The sequence below is a fragment of the Ovis aries genome, chromosome 17 (assembly GCF_016772045.2).
Source record: "Ovis aries strain OAR_USU_Benz2616 breed Rambouillet chromosome 17, ARS-UI_Ramb_v3.0, whole genome shotgun sequence".
Lineage (NCBI taxonomy): Eukaryota > Metazoa > Chordata > Mammalia > Artiodactyla > Bovidae > Ovis > Ovis aries.
In genome coordinates this window covers 63,878,488-63,900,421 of record NC_056070.1, presented here as the reverse complement: position 1 = coordinate 63,900,421, position 21,934 = coordinate 63,878,488, and the positions used below count along the sequence as shown (strand labels likewise).

The 21,934-nt window shown below is 47.8% G+C and overlaps 1 protein-coding gene across 1 annotated transcript in view; it reads left to right on the top strand.

Moving 5' to 3' along the window:
• Window positions 1-21,934, top strand: part of MYO1H (myosin IH) — a 41,883-nt gene that overhangs the window by 17,215 nt on the left and 2,734 nt on the right. The window contains exons 14-29 of the mRNA XM_027980285.3: window positions 2,140-2,234; window positions 6,153-6,199; window positions 6,617-6,697; window positions 7,448-7,553; window positions 9,045-9,162; window positions 11,386-11,499; window positions 14,250-14,326; window positions 14,800-14,868; window positions 16,125-16,209; window positions 16,873-17,032; window positions 17,825-17,908; window positions 18,684-18,777; window positions 18,989-19,044; window positions 19,851-19,986; window positions 20,532-20,602; window positions 20,966-21,063. Of these exons, the coding sequence (XP_027836086.2) occupies window positions 2,140-2,234; window positions 6,153-6,199; window positions 6,617-6,697; window positions 7,448-7,553; window positions 9,045-9,162; window positions 11,386-11,499; window positions 14,250-14,326; window positions 14,800-14,868; window positions 16,125-16,209; window positions 16,873-17,032; window positions 17,825-17,908; window positions 18,684-18,777; window positions 18,989-19,044; window positions 19,851-19,986; window positions 20,532-20,602; window positions 20,966-21,063 (1,491 nt within the window). The remainder of the gene's footprint in view (window positions 1-2,139; window positions 2,235-6,152; window positions 6,200-6,616; window positions 6,698-7,447; window positions 7,554-9,044; window positions 9,163-11,385; window positions 11,500-14,249; window positions 14,327-14,799; window positions 14,869-16,124; window positions 16,210-16,872; window positions 17,033-17,824; window positions 17,909-18,683; window positions 18,778-18,988; window positions 19,045-19,850; window positions 19,987-20,531; window positions 20,603-20,965; window positions 21,064-21,934) is intronic.

Genomic DNA, 21,934 nt, shown 5'->3' with positions numbered 1-21,934 from the left:
AAATGTTCTGTCTTTTGCTCTGGTATTATTTACACAGGAGAATTCGGTTTGCAAAAATTCATTGAGCTGTGCACTTCAGATATGAGTGCTATCAATATACTTGTATATGCCTTTCAAGAACAGTTGTAAAAAACTGTAAATCACCCGAATCTGAAAAACAATGTTTTGTGAATATCTTAGTCTCTCCATGTCATAAAAATGTAAAGTAGTAAAATCTGTTTTGAGTCATCACCAAGAAAAATGAACCTTATTTCACTGTACAAATAAGTGTGTTTGTGTGGCTCATGTACGTTTTTCATCCCTCAGAGCTCGTGAGAAGGAAGGGTCTAATTTTAGTGAGACCTTGGTCTGTGGCCGGAAGAAATAGTTGAAATAGTGCCGGGGTCCAGCCCCGGTGGATTCAGGGTGATTCGAAGGTGGGGGGACGGAGTCGGCATCTTTGGAAAAATACATATTTAATCACAGATGTAGAGAGATTAGAAATGGATAGTGTAGTAGGAAGATCAGTGGAGAAAAAGAGGCTGAATAACTTGGATTATGTGGAATAGCATCCATGCTCCAGATGGGAATTCAGCCAGAAAAATGGGAGCAAGAAAGAAGCGACATGGGGGAATCAGTCTTTCCGGAAACTGATCCGATTTCTTTATTTTTGGGTTTGCTTATATACCTTTTGTTACACATAGGGATGAATACAGAGTCACACGGGAGTCAGCAGTCCTGACCTTTATCAAAATCAGGTGCTTCACATAAATGTATAGAAAAGGTACATCATCTTCTGGCCATGAGTGAGACCTGCTGACATTTTATGACCCTTTCTTTCTGATAACCAAAAAACTTATTTCTTCTAAGCGTGTTTTTTTTTAAACCAGGCACCGCCCTCCAAATAAAGTTACATTCCTATAGGGTGAGGGTATAGTGAGTTACAGTCAAGAAAGGAATTTATTTAACCCAAGGTTAACATGATTCATCTTAAAGGTTAATACTTATTTCTCCTATATGCTTAAAGGTTAATGCTTATTTCTCCTATATGCTAGTTATATTCATTATAAGGGTAGGGAACATGGAGATTTAGCAGCAAACATCAGCCCAACAACTGAAAATCCTTTCACCAATGCTCCCCTTAAGATCTATTTAGTCTTAAGATATGATAAAGTTACATTTTTACATAGCAAGGACACAGTGATTTATAACAAAGTACAGTGATGTATTACAAAAGAGAAAATCCATTAACTCAAAAAGTCTAGTATTGCTAACATCAAAAACTACTCTATTTCCTTTGCTATATTCCAAATACATTGATTAATATATTCCCAGGTGCCTAAGGATATGGAGGCCTGGTGGCAATCATTGACTCAACAAGAAGAAAAAGCCCTATGCTAATTAAGACTCTCAAAATACTCCAAAACTCTCTGTGCTATTTATGGTTGAGAGGTAGTAAACAATCATGTGGCAGGAGTATGGATAATCCTGTCACACAAGCTAGTCTGTCAGCAGAGAGGTTTGACCTGAGACATCCTTGTCCCACCCAGAGCAGGGAATTAGCAGTAATTATTGACACAACAAATGAAGAACGCTTCACCAATATAATTCCTAACCAACCCACTATACTAATAATTTCTAATTCCCCAAAAGAATTTGCCTTTAGTAAGTCTAAAACATCTCGTGCCTCTCAGGTTGGGAGGCTGTAAACAATCACATGTGGCCGGATGAACCTATACAGGTGGGCTAGATAACCTTCAGAGGAGTCCGTAAGGTGAAACACTCTTGTCACACCCAGGAATTTTTATTGCCTTGGAACTGCTTGTTTACTCCTTCTCCGAGAGAAACGGTTATGGGGGAGAGCCCCCCGTAAAGTCAGAGATGTAGGTGAGAGCATAAAACAGACTCTGGTTTTGGGGTTAGATGCTCGGGAACAGGGGGTTTCCTGAGGCTTGATCACGCCTTTGCGTATGCCAAGCCTCCTTCCTCATGACCTTTGCCATGGGCAGAGTTCCTCACGCTGGCTCCCGGCAAAATAGACTCAGTGTTGACCTTCAGCTGATCATCACAATCCTAAACAGCTTTTGCTTTATACGTTGGTGCATTTTGTTGCCGTGAGGTAGGAAGGTTCAGCCCCTGTCTGTTTCTGTCCTGCTATAGCCGGAAGCTGGCAGGTCCAAAGGGCAGAAAGAAGATTGGCTGGATGGAGTTTCGGCTCTTCCACTACGCGGGAGAGGTCACGTACTGCACCAGGGGTGAGTGTCTATGGGGTAAAGGTCATAGGTCACAGCCATGCAGGTGCCCCCGAGTCCACTCTAAACACGCTGCATATCCATCTCAAATGTTCCCTAGCCCCACCGCCATCACGGCATTTCAGAAGTATTTTAGGGACTTCCCTGGTGATCCAGTGGTTAACCATGCCTTAAACGCAAGCATGGTTGGGAGCTAAGATCCCTCATGAATCGCAGCCAAACGACCAAAACGTAAAACAGAAGCAATATAGGAAAAATTTTTAAAAAGAAGCAATATTGTAACAAATTCAATAAAGGCTTTTAAAATGTTCCACATCAAAAAAAATTTTTAAGCATTATAAAATGTAGTAATTTTATATATAACTACTTTCCTGAGATGATTCACATAGCCTCTGTTTCACTCACTTAAAGTGTGCAATTGACACGTGTTTAGTGTATTCTCTGTGCACTTGGACACCTGTCGCCACATTCTATTTCAGAATCACCCCATCACCCCCAAAAGAACCCCTATGCATGTTAGCAGGCACTCCCCGTTTTCCCCTAGCCCATCTTCCAGAGCCCTGGGCAACAAACCAGTCAACTTTCTGTCTGGACATTTGCCTGTTCTGGACATTTCCTAAGAATGGACTTACACAGCGTGTGGGCTTTCGTGTCTGGCTTCCTTCCCCTAGAATAATGTTCCCAGGGTCCATCCGTATCCTCGCTCCTAAGTGCCAGATGGCGTTCCACCGTGCGGCTACGCTGCCCTTTGTCGGTTCACTCCTCAGCGGGTGGGCGTTGGGTCTTTGCACTTGTTGGCTGTTGTGAATGATGCTGCTGTCAACATGACTGTGTTTCTGTGGCCGCATGTCACCCTTTCTCTCGGGTAAATACCTGGGTGTGGAGTTGCTGGGTCCCGTGATAACTCTGTTCTTAATTTCTTGAGTACCTGCCAGACTGGTTTTCCAAAGTGGCTGCACCATTTTGCTTTCCTACCAGCAGCGTGCAGGCCTCAGTTTCCCTATTTCCTCACCAACGCTTGGCATGGTCTGTCTTCTGATTCCAGCTATCCTAGGGGGTGTGAAGTGGTGGTTTGGGTGTGCATTTTTCTAATGCTTAGTGACGTGGAGCATTTTTCCTTGTGCTTATTGGCCATTAGCATTTCATCCTTGGAGAAATGTTTGTTGCGATCCTTTACGCATTTTTAAATCGTTTTAGTTATTAGTGTTGAGTCGTATGGTTCTTTATGTTCTAGCTACAAGTCCCTTATCAAATTGATGGTTTGCAGGTATTTTCTCCAGTCTGTGAGTTATCTTTTTTCACTGTCTTGATGGCATCCTTCAAAGCCCAGAAGTTCTTAACTTTGATAAAGGCCGCTTTGTTCTCTATGACTTAGGATAATGGTTTCACAGTTCATCCCTGCTGTTACTCTGTTTTAATTGCCAAATAAGATTTCACTGCATGGTTACACCACATGTTGCATATCCCTTCATCAGTTATGTGCATGGGGGTCGTTTCCACTATTTTGCTTTCATGAATAATGCTGCTGTGAACATTTTTGCAACACATTTTTCATGCATTTTCTTTTGTCACCTCTGCTTTAGGTTCCAGATAATGTTTACTTCTACATAAATTTATTTCACTAAAAAGTTTTAAAAAATAAAATACCATGTATTAGGGGTTTTTTCCCCTTAAATATGTAGAGGTATAAAAAAGAAAAGTGAAAGTCACTCAGTCGTGTCCGACTGTGACCCCATGGACTATACAGTCCATGGAATGCTCCAGGCCAGAATACTGGAGTGGCTAGCCTTTCCCTTCTCCAGGGGATCTTCCCAACCCAGGGATCGAACCCAGGTCTCCTGCATTTCAGGCAGATTCTTTACCAGCGGAGCCACAAGGGAGCCCAAGAAGGAAAAAAATGTTAAATAGGACAAATCTCTTTAAGTAGATAACCTACTGATTTTTGTTTAAAAAGTAAAGTAATAGGAAGGTAGGGTTTGCTTGGTGGCTCAGTGGTAAAAAAAAAAAAAAACAAACAAAAAAAAAACCCAGCAACAACAACAATCCACCTGCCGATGCAGGAGATGAGGGTTCAGTCCCTGGGTCAGGAAAATCTCCTGAAGAAGGAAATGGCAACCCACTCCAGTGTTTTTGCCTGGGAGATCCCATGGACAGAGGCACCTTGGTGGGTGCCATGGGGTCAAAATGAGTTGGACATGACTTAGTGACTCACCAATACACATGTAAGGCTAGAAATTGCTCACAATACAGAAAGGTACGGAAGGGAAACTAAGAACCCCTTTTACTCCTAGTCTCTCCTTTAGGTAACCACAAGAATCAACTGGAAAATAAAAATATCTTATGCATATAATTACATACGTGGGGACGTGTATGCCCACATATCTAAAGAGCACAAATACACGTCTAAACAATACAGATGGCTATTTTGTGTTATTTCCTTTGCATTTTTCATTCAATAGATATTGGCGACGATTTGGACTCCAGCTAACATCCATTGAGCACTTTCTATGGACCAGGTCCTGTCCCAAATGCTTTACCTCTGTTTCTTGTTTAAAACTCACAGAACTCAGTCAGGTGGGCAGCATTATCGGTCCCCTTTTAATCTATGAGGCACTGAGCTCAGAGATGTGAAGTAACTTGCCTGAGGTCACTCAGCTATTAAGTGGCAGAGCTGGAGGTCAGACCCAGGCCTTTTGCCTCCAGACCTGCCTTCACTCTCCATAGTGGCGGATTCCTCTGCGTTTCTTCTGAAAAGCTACATGCACGCCCCATGGGGCTGTGTCCTGCCACCTGTCTGAAGGCCTGTGGTTGTTTCCAGCTTTGTCTCTTGTCCTCTGTGTTTGACATCTTTGTATATTTCAGTTAGCCAGCCTGTGCTCCTTGTATGCCTGGTGCTGCTGCTAAGTCACTTCCCGACTCTGTGCGACCCCATAGACGGCAGCCCACCAGGCTCCCCTGTCCCTGGGATTCTCCAGGGAAGAATACTGGAGTGGGTTGCCATTTCCCTCTCCAATGCATGAAAGTGAAAGTGAAGTCGCTTAGTCATGTCGGACTCCTAGAGACCCCATGGACTGCAGCCTACCAGGCTCCTCCATCCATGGGATGTTCCAGGCAAGAGTACTGGAGTGGGGTGCCATTGCCTTCTCCGCCTTATATGCCTAGGATTAGTTTTTCAGAAGTGGCTTTGCTAAGGTCATCAAAAGTTTATTTTGACTACCTTTGGGTAGATATCCAAAAGAACTGAAAACAGGAATGTGAACAGGTATCTGAACACCCATGTACACAGGAGCTTTATTCATAGTAGCCAAAAGGTGGAAGCACCCAAGTGTCCATCGATGGATGAATAGACACACGAAATGTGCTCTGTCCTTAAAATGGGCCATATTTCAGGCTCAAAAAGGCAAGAATTCTGACACCTGCTACTATGTGGATGAACCTTGAAAACGTGGTGCTAAGTGAAATAAGCCAGACAGAAAAAGAAATATGAAAGAATTCCACTTACGTGAGGTGTGCGGTCCAATCCATAAAGACAAAAAGTAGAACAGTGGTTATCAAGGGTCTCAGGCAGCGAGGCATGGGGAATTAGTGCTTAACCCGTACAGAATTTCCACCAGGGGAAAAAGAAAAGAGTTTTAGAGATGGATGGTGGTGATGCTTGTGCAACAATGTAAATTCACGAAATGCTACTGAACGCACACTTACAAATAGTTTAAATAGTAAATTTTACATTGTGTATCTTAACAGTGCCCAGGACAGACACCCAAGAACAAGAATGACCCAGCCCCAAATGTCATTATTGCCCAGTCTGGGAAACTCTTAATTAAGAGATCAGTTTTAGGATTTCCCTTTGCAATCAGTATGGAATTATATTTTTAATCAAAGCCATTGATTCAGGAGGTTTTTTTTTTCAATGTTTTACAGGATTCTTGGAAAAGAACAATGATCTCCTCTACAGACATCTGAAAGAAGTAAGTCTGAAACTTAACTCTGTGTATTTTTGAAGGTTATGAGATATCACTCAGAATACTGATTTGGGAGGTTTGGCCTTCTGGATTTTTCTCTTTGATGTATTCTATTAGAATTCCAGTACTTCATGGCCAGAACAGACAATTCAAGACCACCTTTGTTTTCATTTTTTGGCCGCACAACACACGGCATGAGGGATCCTAGTTCCCTGCCCAGGGCTCGAACCCTCGCCCTCTGCAGTGGAGGTGCTGAGTCTTAACCACTGGACCACTAGGGAAGTCCCTTTTCCGTCCTCTTTTCAAGTGCTCCCAAGGCAAACAGCTCTGGTCCGTCAGAGACACACCGATGTGAACTTTCCTGAAGAGCCCTTCGTGATTTCTGAAGCAGCAAGTGTGGCGGTCACTTCTCTTTGCCTACAGGTGTTGTGCAGGTCCAAAAACAGAATCCTGAAGGAATGCTTCCTGGTGGCCGAGTTAGAGAACCGGAGAAGGGCACCAACAGTGAGTGTGTGTGTGGCTGGGGGGGTGCCTGTGTGCAAAATTGGAAAGGTAGCAGAAACCACCCAATTTGCACCAAAGTGCAATCACTTCACTTAACTGTATTTTGTAAGCTGTCCACTCCTTTTTCTGGAAGTATCCTTCTCTAACAAGTTTTACTAAATATATATTTTCCAAGGTTCGCAACCAGTGTGTTCATTGGCGGACATTCATTGAACACCTACTGTGTGCCAGGTGCTGTGCTGGGCACAGGGGAATCCGGGAACAACCAAACAGATAGGGGTCCTCCTCTCCTTGTGGGGTTTACAGTCTATAGGAAGATATTACCCATCAAAGAAAGAAACTACGATAACGAGCGTCGTCTCATAAAGGAAGCTTGGTAACAAGGAGACTGGCTCAGCGGTAATGCTGGCTCCTGCAGGGCGCTTGCCATTCAATGAGTGACAAAGCCATCCTGGGACCATGTTTGTCCAGCCTGCACTGCACCAGACGGAGGTCAGGCTTCTCATGCCAGGACACCCAAACCCTTCTCTTCATTGGCAAAACGGCTCGTGACAGGTAGTAAGTACTGGGTTGGCCAAGAAAGTTCATTCCAGTTTGGCGGTACCATGCCCGAGTGAACTTTTTGGCCAGCCCACTAGAACTGGTCTGTTAAGAGTTCGGGTCTGAAAGACCAGTCTCCGCCTTGAGCCAGCCTTTTCTGTATAAACGGGGAGCAATGCTGTGTGGTCAGCTCATTCTGTCTCCCTGCAGGTGGGGACTCAGTTTAAAAACAGTCTGGGCAGCCTTCTGGAAATTCTCATCTCCAAGGAACCTTCGTACATCCGTTGCATCAAGCCCAATGAGAGGAAAGAACCCAGTGAGTTGAGAATCGTTTGGAACCCTGAGCTGAGGGAAGGGAGGCCGGGAGGAAAAGCAAGATGGTAGCAGGGTAAAGTCCTAAAAACCAGCACAGGCTTGCTGCTTGTCATTAGTATTTAATAACAGAAGGTAAACGGGGCTTCCCTGGTGGCTCAGTGGTAAAGAACCTGCCTGCCGATGCAGGAGACACAGGTTTGGTCCCAGATCCGGGAAGATCCCACAGGCTGCAGAGCAGCTAAGCCCATGCAGCACATCCACTGAGCCTGCGCTCTGGAGCCGGGGGGCTCTGAACCCTGGAGCCTGTCCTCCGCCACAGAAGCCACTGCAACGTGAAGCCCATGCACGGCAACTAACTACAACTCGAGAAAAAGCCTGCACGGCAGTGAAGACCTTGCACAGCCAAAAATAACATTTTCAAAAAAGAATGCTTTTAGAAACCGTATCAAAGAAATAGAAGGTAAATGAATAGGAAGGAAGGTGACTTTTGTGGGCCCTGTGAGCATGGCTCAGAGCCTGGCCAGTTTTGGGGCCAACGAAGCTGAGCCTGGCAGACCTCAGCAGCGAGGGGAAGCCACCCTGCTTCTTTCCAGCCAGTGCAGTTTTCCAGATGGTCTGCTGCTGCTAAGTCGCTTCAGTCGTGTCCGACTCTGTGAGACCCCATAGACGGCAGCCCACCAGGCTCCCCCGTCCCTGGGATCCTGCAGTCAAGAACACTGGAGTGGGTTGCCATTTCCTTCTCCAATGCAGGAAAGTGAAAAGTGAAAGGGAAGTCACTCAGTCATGTCCGACTCTTTGCGACCCCATGGACTGCAGCCCACCAGGCTCCTCCATCCATGGGATTTTCCAGGCAAGAGTCCTGGAGTGGGGTGCCATTGCCTGCTCCGTTTCCAGATGGTCTAGGCCTGGGGTATTTGCTGAACCTGCGCCATGCTCTCACCATCAGGTCATGCAGCCAGGCAGGAAGAGCAAATGAGGGAAGCAGTCTGGCTGTGAGGCAATAGGGAATGGAGGGGACTGCGGCGAACTGCAGCAGGCACACCCTGTCTACAGGGCACCTATCGCCACATGAGAGTCTAGGTCCAGAATGACCAGATCTTATGGCTTTTCTGAAGATTTTTTTTTTTTAAGTCTTCATTGGATTTGTTACAATATTTGTTTTCTGTATTGGTTCTTTTGGCCACAAGGCATGTGGGATCTTAAGACCCTGACCAGGGATGGAATCTGCACCCTCTGCCCTGGAAGGTGACATCCTAACCCCTGGACCACCAGGGAAGTCCCATCATGGTTTTTCAAGAGAAACCAGAAGTTCAGATTTTCCTGATAGCCCCACCCCCACCCCCCGTTAAAAGAAACACACTTAGAACCTAACAGGACATATCTGTGGCTAGACCTAGTCCAGAGAGCGTCAGCGTGTAGCCTCTGGTCTTGTCTTAGATGAAACACGCCCATGTGCTCCTTTATCATCACTCCTCCTTCTGTGTTTCCAAAGGCAAGTTCGATGACTTCCTTATCAGGCATCAGGTCAAGTACCTGGGGCTGATGGAGCACCTGCGGGTGAGACGGGCTGGCTTCGCCTACCGACGGAAGTATGAGCATTTCTTGCAAAGGTAAAGTTTGTTTTGTGGATCTTAAGCCGATGAAGTGAGCAGCGATGAATAAAAGGTCATCCCCCCAGGAAACTCATTTGGTTCTTACCTGCTGCAGCTGTGACAGTGATGGCATTCCAGAGAATAGGAAGCTGACTTGGTTTACCACCTTCCCTTCATTTCGCTAAACCACTAATGCATTGGGTTGGCCAAAAAGTTCATTTGGGTTTCCCAAAACCCGAATGAGCTTTTTGGCCAACCCAGGACTTCTTTTCTGAGAAGGCAATGGCACCCCACTCCAGTACTCTTGCCTGGTAAATCCCATGGATGGAGGAGCCTGGTGGGCTGCAGTCCATGGGGTCGCTAGGAGTCGGACATGACTGAGCGACTTCAATTTCACTTTTCACTTTTCACTTTCATGCATTGGAGAAGGAAATGGCAACCCACTCCAGTGTTCTTGCCTGGAGAATCCCAGGGACGGGGAAGCCTTGTGGGCTGCCGTCTCTGGGGTCGCACAGAGTCCGACACGACTGAAGCCACTCGGCAGCAACGGCAGCAACAGTACTTCTTTGGCATCTAGGAAGTACAAGGGCCAATGCACAGACTTGCCATCAGAGGGCAGACGTGGGCCACACTCCCCTGGAGTCAACTTGGCTGGGGAAGTCTGTTCCCACCGCTGCTGGTTTATTGCGGGTCATTCTGGGAGCAATCCCCTTGGCCTCATGGGCTGTCAAGAGACGCAAGTGTTAAAAAAAAAAAAATTAAGACGCAGGGGTAGTGGTAAGAAGGTGGGCATTGGAGCCACAGATTCTTGGGTGGGAATCCCCGATCTTCCTCTTCCCCCGTGACCTAATTGCTCACGTGCAACACGGGGATTAAGCTGCTCTCAAGGATTTGGTAAGGATTTAATGATATATCCACCACCACCACCACGGCCCAAATTGCTTGTGCATCAGTTGGGCTGCTTGTTGTGTGTGCAAACAACACATTTTTACCCTTTCAAGAGAAGCATAATAAAATGGTTGTGTTTGTAGGTTAACATGGTTGAATATTGTTATTCCATATTTTAACTTAACATTCAATTTCTTTTGAACTTTTTTTTTTGGGGGGGGCATGCCTCACAGCAGGTGGGATCTTAGTTCCCTGATCAGGGATAGAATACGTGACCCCCTGCACTGGAAGTGCAGAGTCTTAGCCACTGGACCGCCAGGGAAGTCTCTGAAGTACAGCTTTTTCATAATTATAAAAAGCGCAGGCATAGGTTACACTTTAAATCCAATTCCTTGCATTATCCCACTTACGTCAAGATACTACACTCTGAAATTTCAGCATTTTGGGATGTTTATTTTCAGTCTTCGTTTAATATCAGATTTTTCTCTGCCAATGGTGATGCTCAGTTGCTCAGCCACGTCCAGCTCTTTGTAGCCCCAGGGACTGTAGCCCACCAGGCACCTGTCCACCGGATTCTGCTGGCAAGAACACTGGAGTGGGTTGCCACTTCCTATTCTAGGGGATCTTCCTGACCCAGGGACGGAACCTGGCTTTCTTGCATATCCTGCCCGGCAGGCGGATTCTTTATCACTAGTGCCACCTGGGAATCCCTTTCTCTACCGAGGATCTTGCTGAATTTTCTCCCAGAAGCCTTGTGTCTTGATAATATGTTTATATGCATTTATTAAGTAACAATCTCTTCCCCTACTGCTATTTTAATAATTTACCTACCTGCTAATATAAACCTCTGATGAGCAGTGTCCTCCTGTCCCAAACTGACATCCACCCTCAGAATGTGATTCTTATCAGAAATAGGGTCTTTGTGATGTTGTCAATATAAAGATTGAGATGAAATCACACTGAATTAGGGTGGACCCTAAGTCCAATGAGAGGGTTCTTACAACAGAGAGAGACTCACAGAGGGACACAGGGGAGAAGGCCATCTGAGGACAGGGGCAGAGACTGGAGTGATGCTTCTAGGAGGCTTCGGTGTGAAGTCTCCTCTGAGTGGTTGGCATGCCCAGAAGAGCAAAGCAGATCTCTCGGGGAGCTCAGGGAAGGTGTGTGCGTGTGTGTGTGCATGCTCAGTTGCTTAGCTGTGTTCTACTGTTTGTAGCCCCAGGGACTGTAGCCCACCAGGCTCCTCTGTCCATGGGATTTCCCAGCCAAGAATAGTGGAGTGGGTTGCCATGTCCTCCTCCAGGGGATCTTCCCGACCCGGGAGCTTTCTAAATGTGCCTGTCCTCTCCCCAGGTATAAGTCCTTGTGCCCAGACACCTGGCCGCACTGGCACGGGCCTCCAGAAGAGGGCGTAGAGCGGCTGATCAAGTACATTGGCTACAAACCTGAGGAGTACAAGTTAGGGAGGTGAGTGTCCCGGAAATCGCGGTCACAGTGTTTGACGCATTGGTTCTTCTCCATCTTGAGCCTGGAGGTTCATCCTTCAGGAGTTTACGTAAATTTATTAGCAGATACTTTCGTCCACTCAATTTAAATGCAGTTTTGTAAAGAAAATGCTCTCCTTCACTCTCAACACTTCACTCACTCAGAACCTTCCAACACACACACCAGCTAGCTGGGTATCCTGCAATGAAACTCACATCTGTCAGCTCCCTGGGGGGTGTCATGTCCCACAGGTGGGGGAGCTCAGTCCTCCAAGGCCATTCTCCCCTCAGAAGCCAATCACAAGAGCTGTTTGTTACCTGAGTTTCTGAAAGTTCTCATGACCCCTGTCTTGGGTTTGATTCATTATTCTAGAGCAGTTGAAAGAATCAAGAAAAATAGAGGGTTGGTCAAAAAGTTCATTAGGATTCTTCCGTAACTTCTTATGGAAAAGCCTGAATGTTTCACCAACCCAATATTTTACTTACTGGATTACCAGTTTATTACAAAAGGATATAACTCAGGAACAAGGGTAGCAGAGATGAACAGGGCAAGGTATGTGGGAGAGGGGAGGAAGCTCTTCGAGGTGTACCCAGAAGATCTCCAAATTGCATTCTTTGGGGGGTTTTATGGAGGCTTCATTACACAGACATGATTGATAAACTCATTAGCCAAGGGTCATTCATTCATTCCACCTCCAGCCCCTCTCCCCTCCAAAGCAGTGGAGCTGTAACTTCCAACTCTCTAATTTTTCTAAGACTGGTTTCCCTGGTGACCAGTTCCCATCCTTAGGTTATTGAGGGGCTTTCCAAATATCACTTGTTAGGTGATGGTGTAGTTGAAAGGGGTTTGTTATGAATAATAAATGATACCCAGGGAAAAGAAGGTCAGGGGATAAAATAGGAGTGCGGATTGGCAATATAAAACTATATATAAAATCAATAAACAGCAAGGTCAGCACAGGGAACTACATTCACCTTCATGCAATAAACCATAATGGAAGTAAATTTTTAAAAAGACACCTGTTTCACCTGTATCGCTTGGAAGCTATTTCAGGAGCAAAAACCAAGAGTGTTAACAAAAGAGGCCCCTGTTGCTCTAATCACTTGGGAAATCACACAGGTTTGGGGAGCTGAGACACTGCAATGGGACAAAGACCAGACAGATCTCTTTTATAATAAAACCCAGTATCGCAAACTCTAAATGGCAAGAAAGAAAGGCTACATCACTGCCTACTGGAGATTAAGTGTAAAGGAGCCCTGAGTTCTTAACCTGCGTCGGGAGCTGGGATGAACTGTGTGTCAACGGGAGGACGGGAGCCACGTGAGCCCCCTCACCCCTATGTGCCTGGATCCCTTCCTTTCTCAAATGTGTGCCCGACTTCTCGAGGGGTGCTAGGACTTCTGTGATGTGAACGCTCCTCCAGCTTCCCAGAAGGTGGTGTTCTGGAACCCAGGGTCCCATTACTGCAGAGCTGTCATTGTTGGCGAGCAGGAGGACCCTCATTCATGTTGAAGGCTTGAGGCAGAGCTCAGTGGGGCCAACCAGGATGATTTTCGTCTGCTCTGTTGGTCATTTTGGTCAGCGTTAATTTGATTGCATAGGACAGGGCCCGGGCATGAAGAGGCTCCATTCTCAGGCTGCAGAGATGGCAGCCTTAGGGATCTCTGCCTTTGAATCTGCCAATGGGCTTTGCCTGCCAATTTGTATATAGCCCTCTATGACCACCCTGGCCCCATCCCATCCTTTATTCTTGTATTCTGGGCCCTACTCCCAGAGGCAGTGGCTTTTCCAATCCGGATTTATGAGGGGAATTGGGCGTAGCACTTCTGAAGGGAGGTGGGTCATGAGGGGTCAGAGGTTGTATCGGCCCCCATCCATAACCTCGGATGAGAAAGTGGGTTCCTGTGACACCACGCGGTGCTGCCTCCCAGTGGCTGCCTTGGGAAGTTTCCCTTGAAGTGTTGGGGCTGGGGGAGAGGGGTGGGCTGACAATATGAGATCAGTGAGTGGCTCACTGGTAAAGAATCCACCGCCAAGCTGGAGACGTGGGTTCGATCTCTGGGTCGGGAAGATCCCCTGGAGAAGAAAATGACAACCCACTCCAGTGTTCTTGCCTGGAGAATCCCATGGACAGAGGACCCTGGTGGGCTACAGTCCACGGGGTCGCAATAAAGAGTCGGACAGAGCTTGGCATCAAAACATACACACATTTGTAGTTAATCTTTGCCATTTGGTGGGATCGCCTCTTAAACTTGGACCCATACTCTGTGTCATCACCTTTTAAAGCACAGGGAAGTAACTTGGGGTTTGGATGATGAATTAGTTTCCTAGGGTTGCATTACAAATTAACTGTAGGCTGGCTGGCTTAAAACAATGGAAATTTATTGTCTCACAGTTCTGGAGGACAGAAGGCCAAAACCCAGCTGTCAGCAGGGTATGTTCCCTCCGCAGTCTCGCTGGGAGGCTCCTCCCATGCCGCTTCCAGCTGCCTTTTCCCCGTGTTCCTCTGTGTGTCTTTCTCTAAGAACACTCTCATTGGATTTAGGGTCCACCCTAATACAGTGTGGGTTTTTTTCTCAATCTTTATGATGACATCTCCAAAGACCCTATTTCTGATAAGAATCACATTCTGAGGATCTAAGTGGATGTGAATTTGGAGGAGGGGATACTATTCAACCCACTGCAGGCGGTGATGACCAGTGAATAATGAATTTTTTTTTTTTCATTTCTAGAACCAAAATATTCATTCGCTTCCCCAGAACTCTGTTTGCTACTGAAGATGCCTTTGAATTTAGTAAACATCAATTAGGTATGGTTTTTCCCTCAGCCTTGACTTTTTAGAATTTATCTATCGTGTTTGGCTGCACTGGGGCTTCATTGCTGCACATGGGCTCTCTAGTTGTGGCGAGCGGGGGCTACTCCTCATTGCGGTGCTCGGACTTCTCACTGTGGGGACTTTTGTTGTGGCGGGCATGGGCTCCGGGGTGTGTGGGCTTCACTAGTTGCACAGGAGCTTAGTTGCCCCGTGGCGCGTGGAATCTTCCCTGACTAGGAATTGAACCTGCGTCCCCTGAATTGGTGGGTGGATTCTTAACCACTGGACCCCCAGGGAAGTCCCTGCCCTGATTTTAATAGGGTCCTTCCTGTCACATCCCACGGCTTCTTCAGTCACCTCTACCCTGCATGCCCCCAGGGCCACTGCTGATACCCCCTTCTGAAGGTCACAACTGCTAAGATGCACAATTGAAAGCCACTTCACCAAAAGCTTTGTTTTGTTTTAAGTTGCGAGAATCCAAGCCACGTACAAATGCTGCCTAGAAAGGAGAGCATACATGAGAAAAAGACAAGCAGGTAAGAGCTGGACAGGACCTCTCCAGTTTGCCAGGCCCACCGTTTCCCTGTCATCCACAGACCTTCCAATGAACACCCAGGACTGATTTCCTTTAGGACTGACTGGTTTGATCTCCTTGCAGTCCAAGGGACTCTCAAGAGTCTTCTCTAGCACCGCAGTTCAAAAGCATCAATTCTTCGGTGCTCGGTCCTTCTTATGGTCTGACTCTCATATCCGTACATGACTACTAGAAAAACCGTATCTCTGACTATATGGACCTTTGTTGGCAAAGTAACATCTCTGCTTTTTAATATGCTGTCTAGGTTGAGCAGAGATTATAACACTGCAGTCTCTACTTGTTTTGTGGACGTGTTTTATTTGATCCACAACATATATGTGTATTTAAAGGACAATTTTTTTAAGGTTATTAACACCATGACTGTTCTTGGAGCCCCTCTGCTCTGTCCCTCCCAAATCACTTCTCAGCATCACCCCCTCCCTCCACACACACCACTCTTCTGAACTTCGCATTATTAGTTCCGTGTTTTTCTTTACAGTTTTATCATCTCTGGATGCATCATGAAATAATACACTTGTGGGACTGTTTTGAACTCCATAAAATTATACCACTTTTTTTTGTGTGTGACATTTTTGTTGCAATAAAACTTTATTTACAAACGGGGCAGTTGGTCCCGGGGGCCACAGTGTGCTGACCGCTGGTGTTCTATGAGCGCACCACAATTTAGCTGTTCTGTTGACAGACGTTTGGGCTGTTTCTGGCTGTTTGTTTTTGTAACAGTGTTGCCATGAGGAACACAAGAAAAGCACTTTGAGTTTCATAATTAACGGGAAAAAAAATCTGAAAAGCTTTTAAAAATTGGGACATGAGCCAGAAGTCTAATTTTTATATGTCCCGATTTTTAGCGTAGATGGCTAAAACTCTACATGAGATAGAGGCAGGGCAAATGCAGGGGTGGGACCAACCTGTGTCACCGAGGGCCACTCTGCTCCCTCAAAAAGGCCTGGGGACCCCGGCCCCCAGCACGGTTTCAGGCTTTGCCTTTATACCCCCCAGTTCCCTCTGCTCCTCTGTCCTCCTGGTTCAGGGGTCCCTCTGAAGTGGGATGAAGACTCTCATCCCACTTTCCATCTCGGGGACTGGCAGAGTGCTGCAGCGGTGTCCAGGAGTTTGTGGAGGGGGTGCATCATTCTTGAAGAGGCTCTTGTATTTAAGGGATTGCGCTCACCTTCTAATGCCAGCGGTGACCTCTTTCAGCCATCACGCTCGAAGCCCACTGGCGTGGGGCCCTGGCTCGGACGGAGGCCAAGAGGAGGAAGTGGGCAGTGCAGACTGTAAGGAAGTAAGTTCTCCATCGACTTTGGTAAGGCGGGGAGGTTTCTGAGTGCTGCCGCCATACTGCAGAGGGTGGTCGTGGACTTGGCTGAGATTTTGGCTTTGGGCAGAGAACCCGTCTTTCCTGCAGGACGTCAGCCCTGAGGACTTCCATTCCATCTCCTTCCTTTGAGTACCCTCACTGGACGGTGATCACAGCTCACAACATTCAACGTTTCTCTTAGCCTAGTTCTCAAGTCACAGAGTCAAATGCTTCTGAGGCCAGGCTGGTGCAGCAGGTCTCATGAGCTGGGATGAAGAAGAACCATAGGGTGGGTACCGAGGCCAAAAGAAACCCTCAGTCCACCTCAGAGGGGCAGTCATCACCCCGCTTCAGCCCATGGCTCTTGGGCCAGTCTGGCCAGAACTTTGGCTTTCTTTCAAGGAAAGCTGGAAATCTGGCTTTCATGCAATACCTCTCAGATTCAGGTTACTCAAAATAAAACCAAAGCATGGCATGGGTGAAATAGAACATGTCTTTGGGGGCAGGTTTGACCCGTGGCCCTACGTGGTGAGCAAATTTAATCTCCCATTGTTTTGGCTGACAGTGACTCAAACCAGTGCAGGAGAGAACTCAGCGAAGAAACAGGAAGCGAGGAAATAGCAACTAACAACACTCTCTCCCGCACAGGTTCATAAAGGGGTTCATCAATCGCAACAGGCCCCTCTGTCCTGACAACGAGGATTTCATCGTGTTCGTGCGCAAGAATTACATCTTGAACCTTCGGCATCACGTCCCGAAGAACGTCTTGGACAAGAGCTGGCTGAGGCCTCCTGGCATCTTGGGAACTGTAAGGACCCTTCCAGAACACATGTGGCAGATGGCATGGGTGGAGCTTAGCGAAAGTCGCTCAGTCGTGTCCGACTCTTTGCGACCCCGTGGGCTGTACAGTCCAAGAAATTCTCTAGGCCAGAACACTGCAGGGGGTAGCCATGCCCTTCTCCAGGGGATCTTCCCGACCTAGGGATCGAACTCAGGTCTCCTGCACTGCATGCGGCTTCTTTACCAGCTGAGCCACCATGGAAGACTGTTGCTCTGTGCTGCCTCCCCAGATAAAGCATTTCCCCGTGAGGGCGATGCCTGAGCAACTGAACTCAGAATCTGTCATATTCTCTCTCAAAGCATGACACCAGAGGAGGTCTGTTTACACACGGCACTTCTGAATGGCTTCTGTCCTTATTGCAACCTTTCACATGGGTTCAGGGATGGTCGCCTAGAATAGTGTTTTTCAGAAGATGCTGCGGGGAACCTGTGTGTCTGCAGCACAGAGTGGGGGCGATTGTAAGATTCCTGGCCCCCCTCCCACCAGGGCCCCTGAGTCGGCGTCTCTTGGAACCTCCTAGCCAGCAATCCAGGGGACTCAAAACTCATTCAGGGTTAAAAACCACCAGTTTAGCCATAAGACAGTTTATCGGAAAGAGTGGGAGATGAGCAGCTCTCTTTGATCAGAAAATATTAACGCGCTGCTTGTACATCACACTGAGTTCGGCCCTGCTTTCAAAGCTTCTGTTTTGGTGGCTGAAGCCTGAAAGTGGGGGCGGGTGGGGGAGGCAGGTGGAAAACAGGTGTGTTCCCCACACAGGCATCCGATCTGCTCAGGAAGATGTGCACCAGGAACCTGGTCCGGAAGTACTGCCGTGGGATCACCGCCGAGAGGAGAGCCCTGGTAGGCACGCAGCATGCGGGCAGGTGGCAGGACCGGAGAGGGGTGGGTGGAGCCCCGCGAGGGCCCGCGGTCCTCATCCACCGTCTCACCTGTAACGAGGGTCACACAAGGCCCATGCCTCATACATCCCTTGAGGATAAGATGCACGTGGACCACTTAGCACAGAGCCCTCCTGAGCTGGCAAGTGTCATAAGCACCATCACTGTCTTGCTAGCACTGTTACCATGGAAACACCATCCAGACGGCCCCCTCTCTGGAGGTGTGGTTTTATTTCATCTGCCAGTCAGCAGATTTTTTTTTTCCTATGAAGAGCTAGAGGGCAGTATTCTAGGCTTTGTGGGCCACACCATTTCTGTTGAAATTACTGTTCCACGGCAGCACACAAGCTGCCAGAGACAACCTGTAAATAAAGGGCACAGCCCTGCTCCAAAATATACACCACTCACAGCGCTTTACTGGATTTGGCTCGCGGGCTGTAGTTTGTCACCTCTGACCTAGATGAAAGTGCTCTCTCAAACAGTGAACATTCTACTTCCAAGAAGTCAGTGCAAGTAGGGACAAGCCCAAGCGTCAACGTCAGTCTCTCAGCAGTAGAACGTTTGGAGCTTTGGTCCAAGCCAGATGTGTTTGACTTCTGCGTGCTCTGACTCCTCGGCAGAGGTGTGGCAAGGCTCCCCAAGGAGCCTGACTTGTTCAGGAAAGTCAGCGCTAACATGGACCTCTTTGGGTCCCCAAGAGCCTCACGGCTACCGTTCTGTACTTTTAACTGTACCAGATGCAGGAAAAGGTGGTCACGAGTGAAATATTCAGGGGAAAGAAAGAAGGCTATGCAGAAAGCCTAAATCAACCCTTTGCCAACAGCCGAATAGGTAAGTCCCTTTTTCAATCTACATGCTCGTTTGCCCTATTAAAAAAAAAAAAAAGAGTCAAAGGAAGATGTTTGACGCCTAGCATTTCCTGACAGCTATCTCCCAGCTTGAGGTCTAGGTCACAGGGAGACGTAAAACCAGCCAATGCCTCTGGCTTCTGCCCAGGGCTGGTACCCAGTGATGACTCACTGTGTTCTGGTTGCCTCCTTAGATGAAGGAGACATTAATCCCAAAGTGCTTCAACTCCTCAGCAGCGAGAAAGTCCAGGTAAGGAGCTGTGTGTCCTCGCCTGAGACAGGACTTCCCCTCAAAGTCTGAGAATAGGGTGTGTTTCCTACACAAAGCGGGGCTGGAAGCACTATCTGAAAGCAGGGGTGCACGTGTGGGGCCCCAGCTCTCAGCTGTGCTGCTCCAGATGCTGAGACAAGGAGGGGCCGTAATCTTTGGTACCCGTTGCTGTCCTTATGGCCCTCATCTGTCACCCCACTGTGTCTGATGTCCTGTGAAGTTGAGTGGAATGCGGCTATGCACGTAATCATTAAACATCCCATTAGAAGCGGTGTGGCGGGGGTGCCGGGCACCCACGAGGGCTTCGTAACTGAGCTGTGCGACCCCTGGGCAGGTGACTTATGGTCTCAGTGCCTTTGTGTTTCTGTGAACGGGGAGGACGGAGGGTTGGGGGTGTGAGGGGCGCAGGCACGCAGCAGCCAGTGACCGTGGCAGCTCAAGGGCTGCTGGGTCACTTGGTCTCCTGGGCACCAGACACCGGTGACCAGGTTAGATTGCTCTCCAGCGCCCGCAGAGTGTCTTCATCTCTGCTGAGTTTTCAGAGCAGCCTGGTGAGGCCGATGCCAGGGCCTTGAATTCCTCAGGTCACACCATAGGCAGAGCCAGGAATCACGTCTATCTCACAGAGAGCCAGGGTTCAGGGAAAACCCATCTGTGCACCATCTGAGCCCCTCAGCTGAGTGCCTGAAGCCACGATGCTGGAGTCCGAGGAACAGGGGACTCGGTGGGCTGCCCCCGCCCCTGTGATTCGAGCATCTCTCGCAGTGACGGTCACCTCCTTGCAGTACGGCGTCCCAGTCACTAAATACGACAGGAAAGGCTTCAAGACGCGGCAGCGGCAGCTCATCCTCACTCAGAAAGCAGCCTACGTGGTGGAACTTGCCAAAATCAAGCAGAAAATAGAGTACCCCACCCTCAGAGGTAAGAAGCAGGCGATCTTAAGCTGACTCACTGGGTGGACTCAGCTCCCAGGAGCACCAGCAAGGAAGCAGCTCCTTCGCTGAAAGACCAAGTGAGGGGCTTCCCTGGTGGCAGTGGCTAAGACTCTGCACTCCCAATGCAGGGGGCCCAGAGGGCCCAGATTCCCTGTTCAGGGGGTCCTGGACAGGGAACCAGATTCCCACATGTCACAACTAAGACCCAGCACCATCAGATAAATAAATATTTTTAAAATGACCTAATGAAGGGTACCCACAAAACCCAGGGCAGCCAGGCCTGGCCTGTGCCTGATCCTGGCATAAAGGCCCATGGCATCTCACTCCAGCATCCAGGTAGGATGCCAGTCACCCGTGACAGCTTCTTATTCCAAGCACAGACGCTGACTGCTGGAGTATTTGCCTGCCACCCCATAAAGCCCAGCTAGGAGGGAAAAAGCGTGGGGTTGGGAACCCCCAAGCGGGCCTCTTTTCCCTGTCTTTGCATCAACTTGTCCAGTTCCTGGCACCTGACTTTGCATCTGCCCTAAGGTGTCTCCACCAGCAGCCTCAGTGACGGGATCTTAGTCATTCACGTTTCGCAAGCAGACATCAAGCAAAAGGTAACTGCTGGCCGTGGGGCTGTTAACAGGGAGAAACACTGCCGATATCTTTAGCTGCCCCCAGTGAAACCTCAGTGGTATTTTTCCTTGAAGCCACTGTGACTGAAGGGCTTCCCAGGTGGTACTAGTGGTAAAGAACCTGCCCACCAATGCAGGAGACTTAAGAGAGATGCAGGTTCGGTCCCTGGGTTGGGAAGAGCCCCTGGAGGAGGAAATGGCAAGCCACTCCAGGATTCTTGCCTGGTGAATCCCCATGGACAGAAGAGCCTGGCGGGCTCCAGTCCATAGAATCACAGAGTCGGACACAACTGGTAACCGAGCACGCGCCGCTGAAATGGCTGTGTCCTCTCCTCTCTGCCGCAGGGGGATGTCATCTTACAGTGCGAACACGTATTTGAAGCAGTTACTAAGCTCGCCATGCTGGTTAAGAAGGAGAGCCTCGTAAATGTTGTTCAGGGAAGGTAGGTGGTTGCATCTCGACTCAGTAAGTCCCTCAGTGTTAAATGTCTATTATCTCATTATGGACTGGGGGAATTTTACCGAAACTAACACTGGTGGCCAGTGATTTTCATTTTGGCCGGCCAAAAATATAATTGTTAATTCACTAACTACTGAATATAACACTATTATATTCAACAGTGACACCTGACACGCCTGTAAAGCCTTCCCCAGCACTGCTCCATTTTCACTTTCCATATCAGAACCAGTCACTCAGGTTTTTTGTCTTTTTGTTGGTCTAACATGCACACCGTCTGAATCAGAACTCTATTCTAAAGAGCTATCATCTTCTGAGACACTAGTATCTATGTTGCTCGGGCAATCAGAGAAAAGTATCTGCATAAGATTCACCAAAACATCCTTTTCCATTCAGAATTTCACGATGTGTCATTTTTGAAAACTTTACGGTAACAGACTTGGCATTTATGATACACACAAGGTTGGAACAAAAATCTGATGGGGCAAAATGTGGATGATAATGACAACCGTAAGTGGTGTAATGAACCTTTGATCAATTTTAAGCTCTAACAACTAGGTACGGTGATGTTAATTGCATCGCTTTCTAAAAATGTATTGATACAACTCCAGTCAATAACATTTGGCTAACAAAAGACATGTATTAACAGATCAAGGAAGAGGCAAACGTTAATTGTTTCACCCATGCCTGCCCCTCCCCGAAAAGCAAGCACTGCCTGCCTGCAACCACTTTCTTCCCTCCTTGGCACCCAGGACAAGGGCTCCAAAGAAATGAAGTCAGTGATCACTCATTTTCCTAAGGGAACCAACAGGGGTCTTACTATCTAGTTTTCCGAAGAGGTGCATATGGTCTTAAGG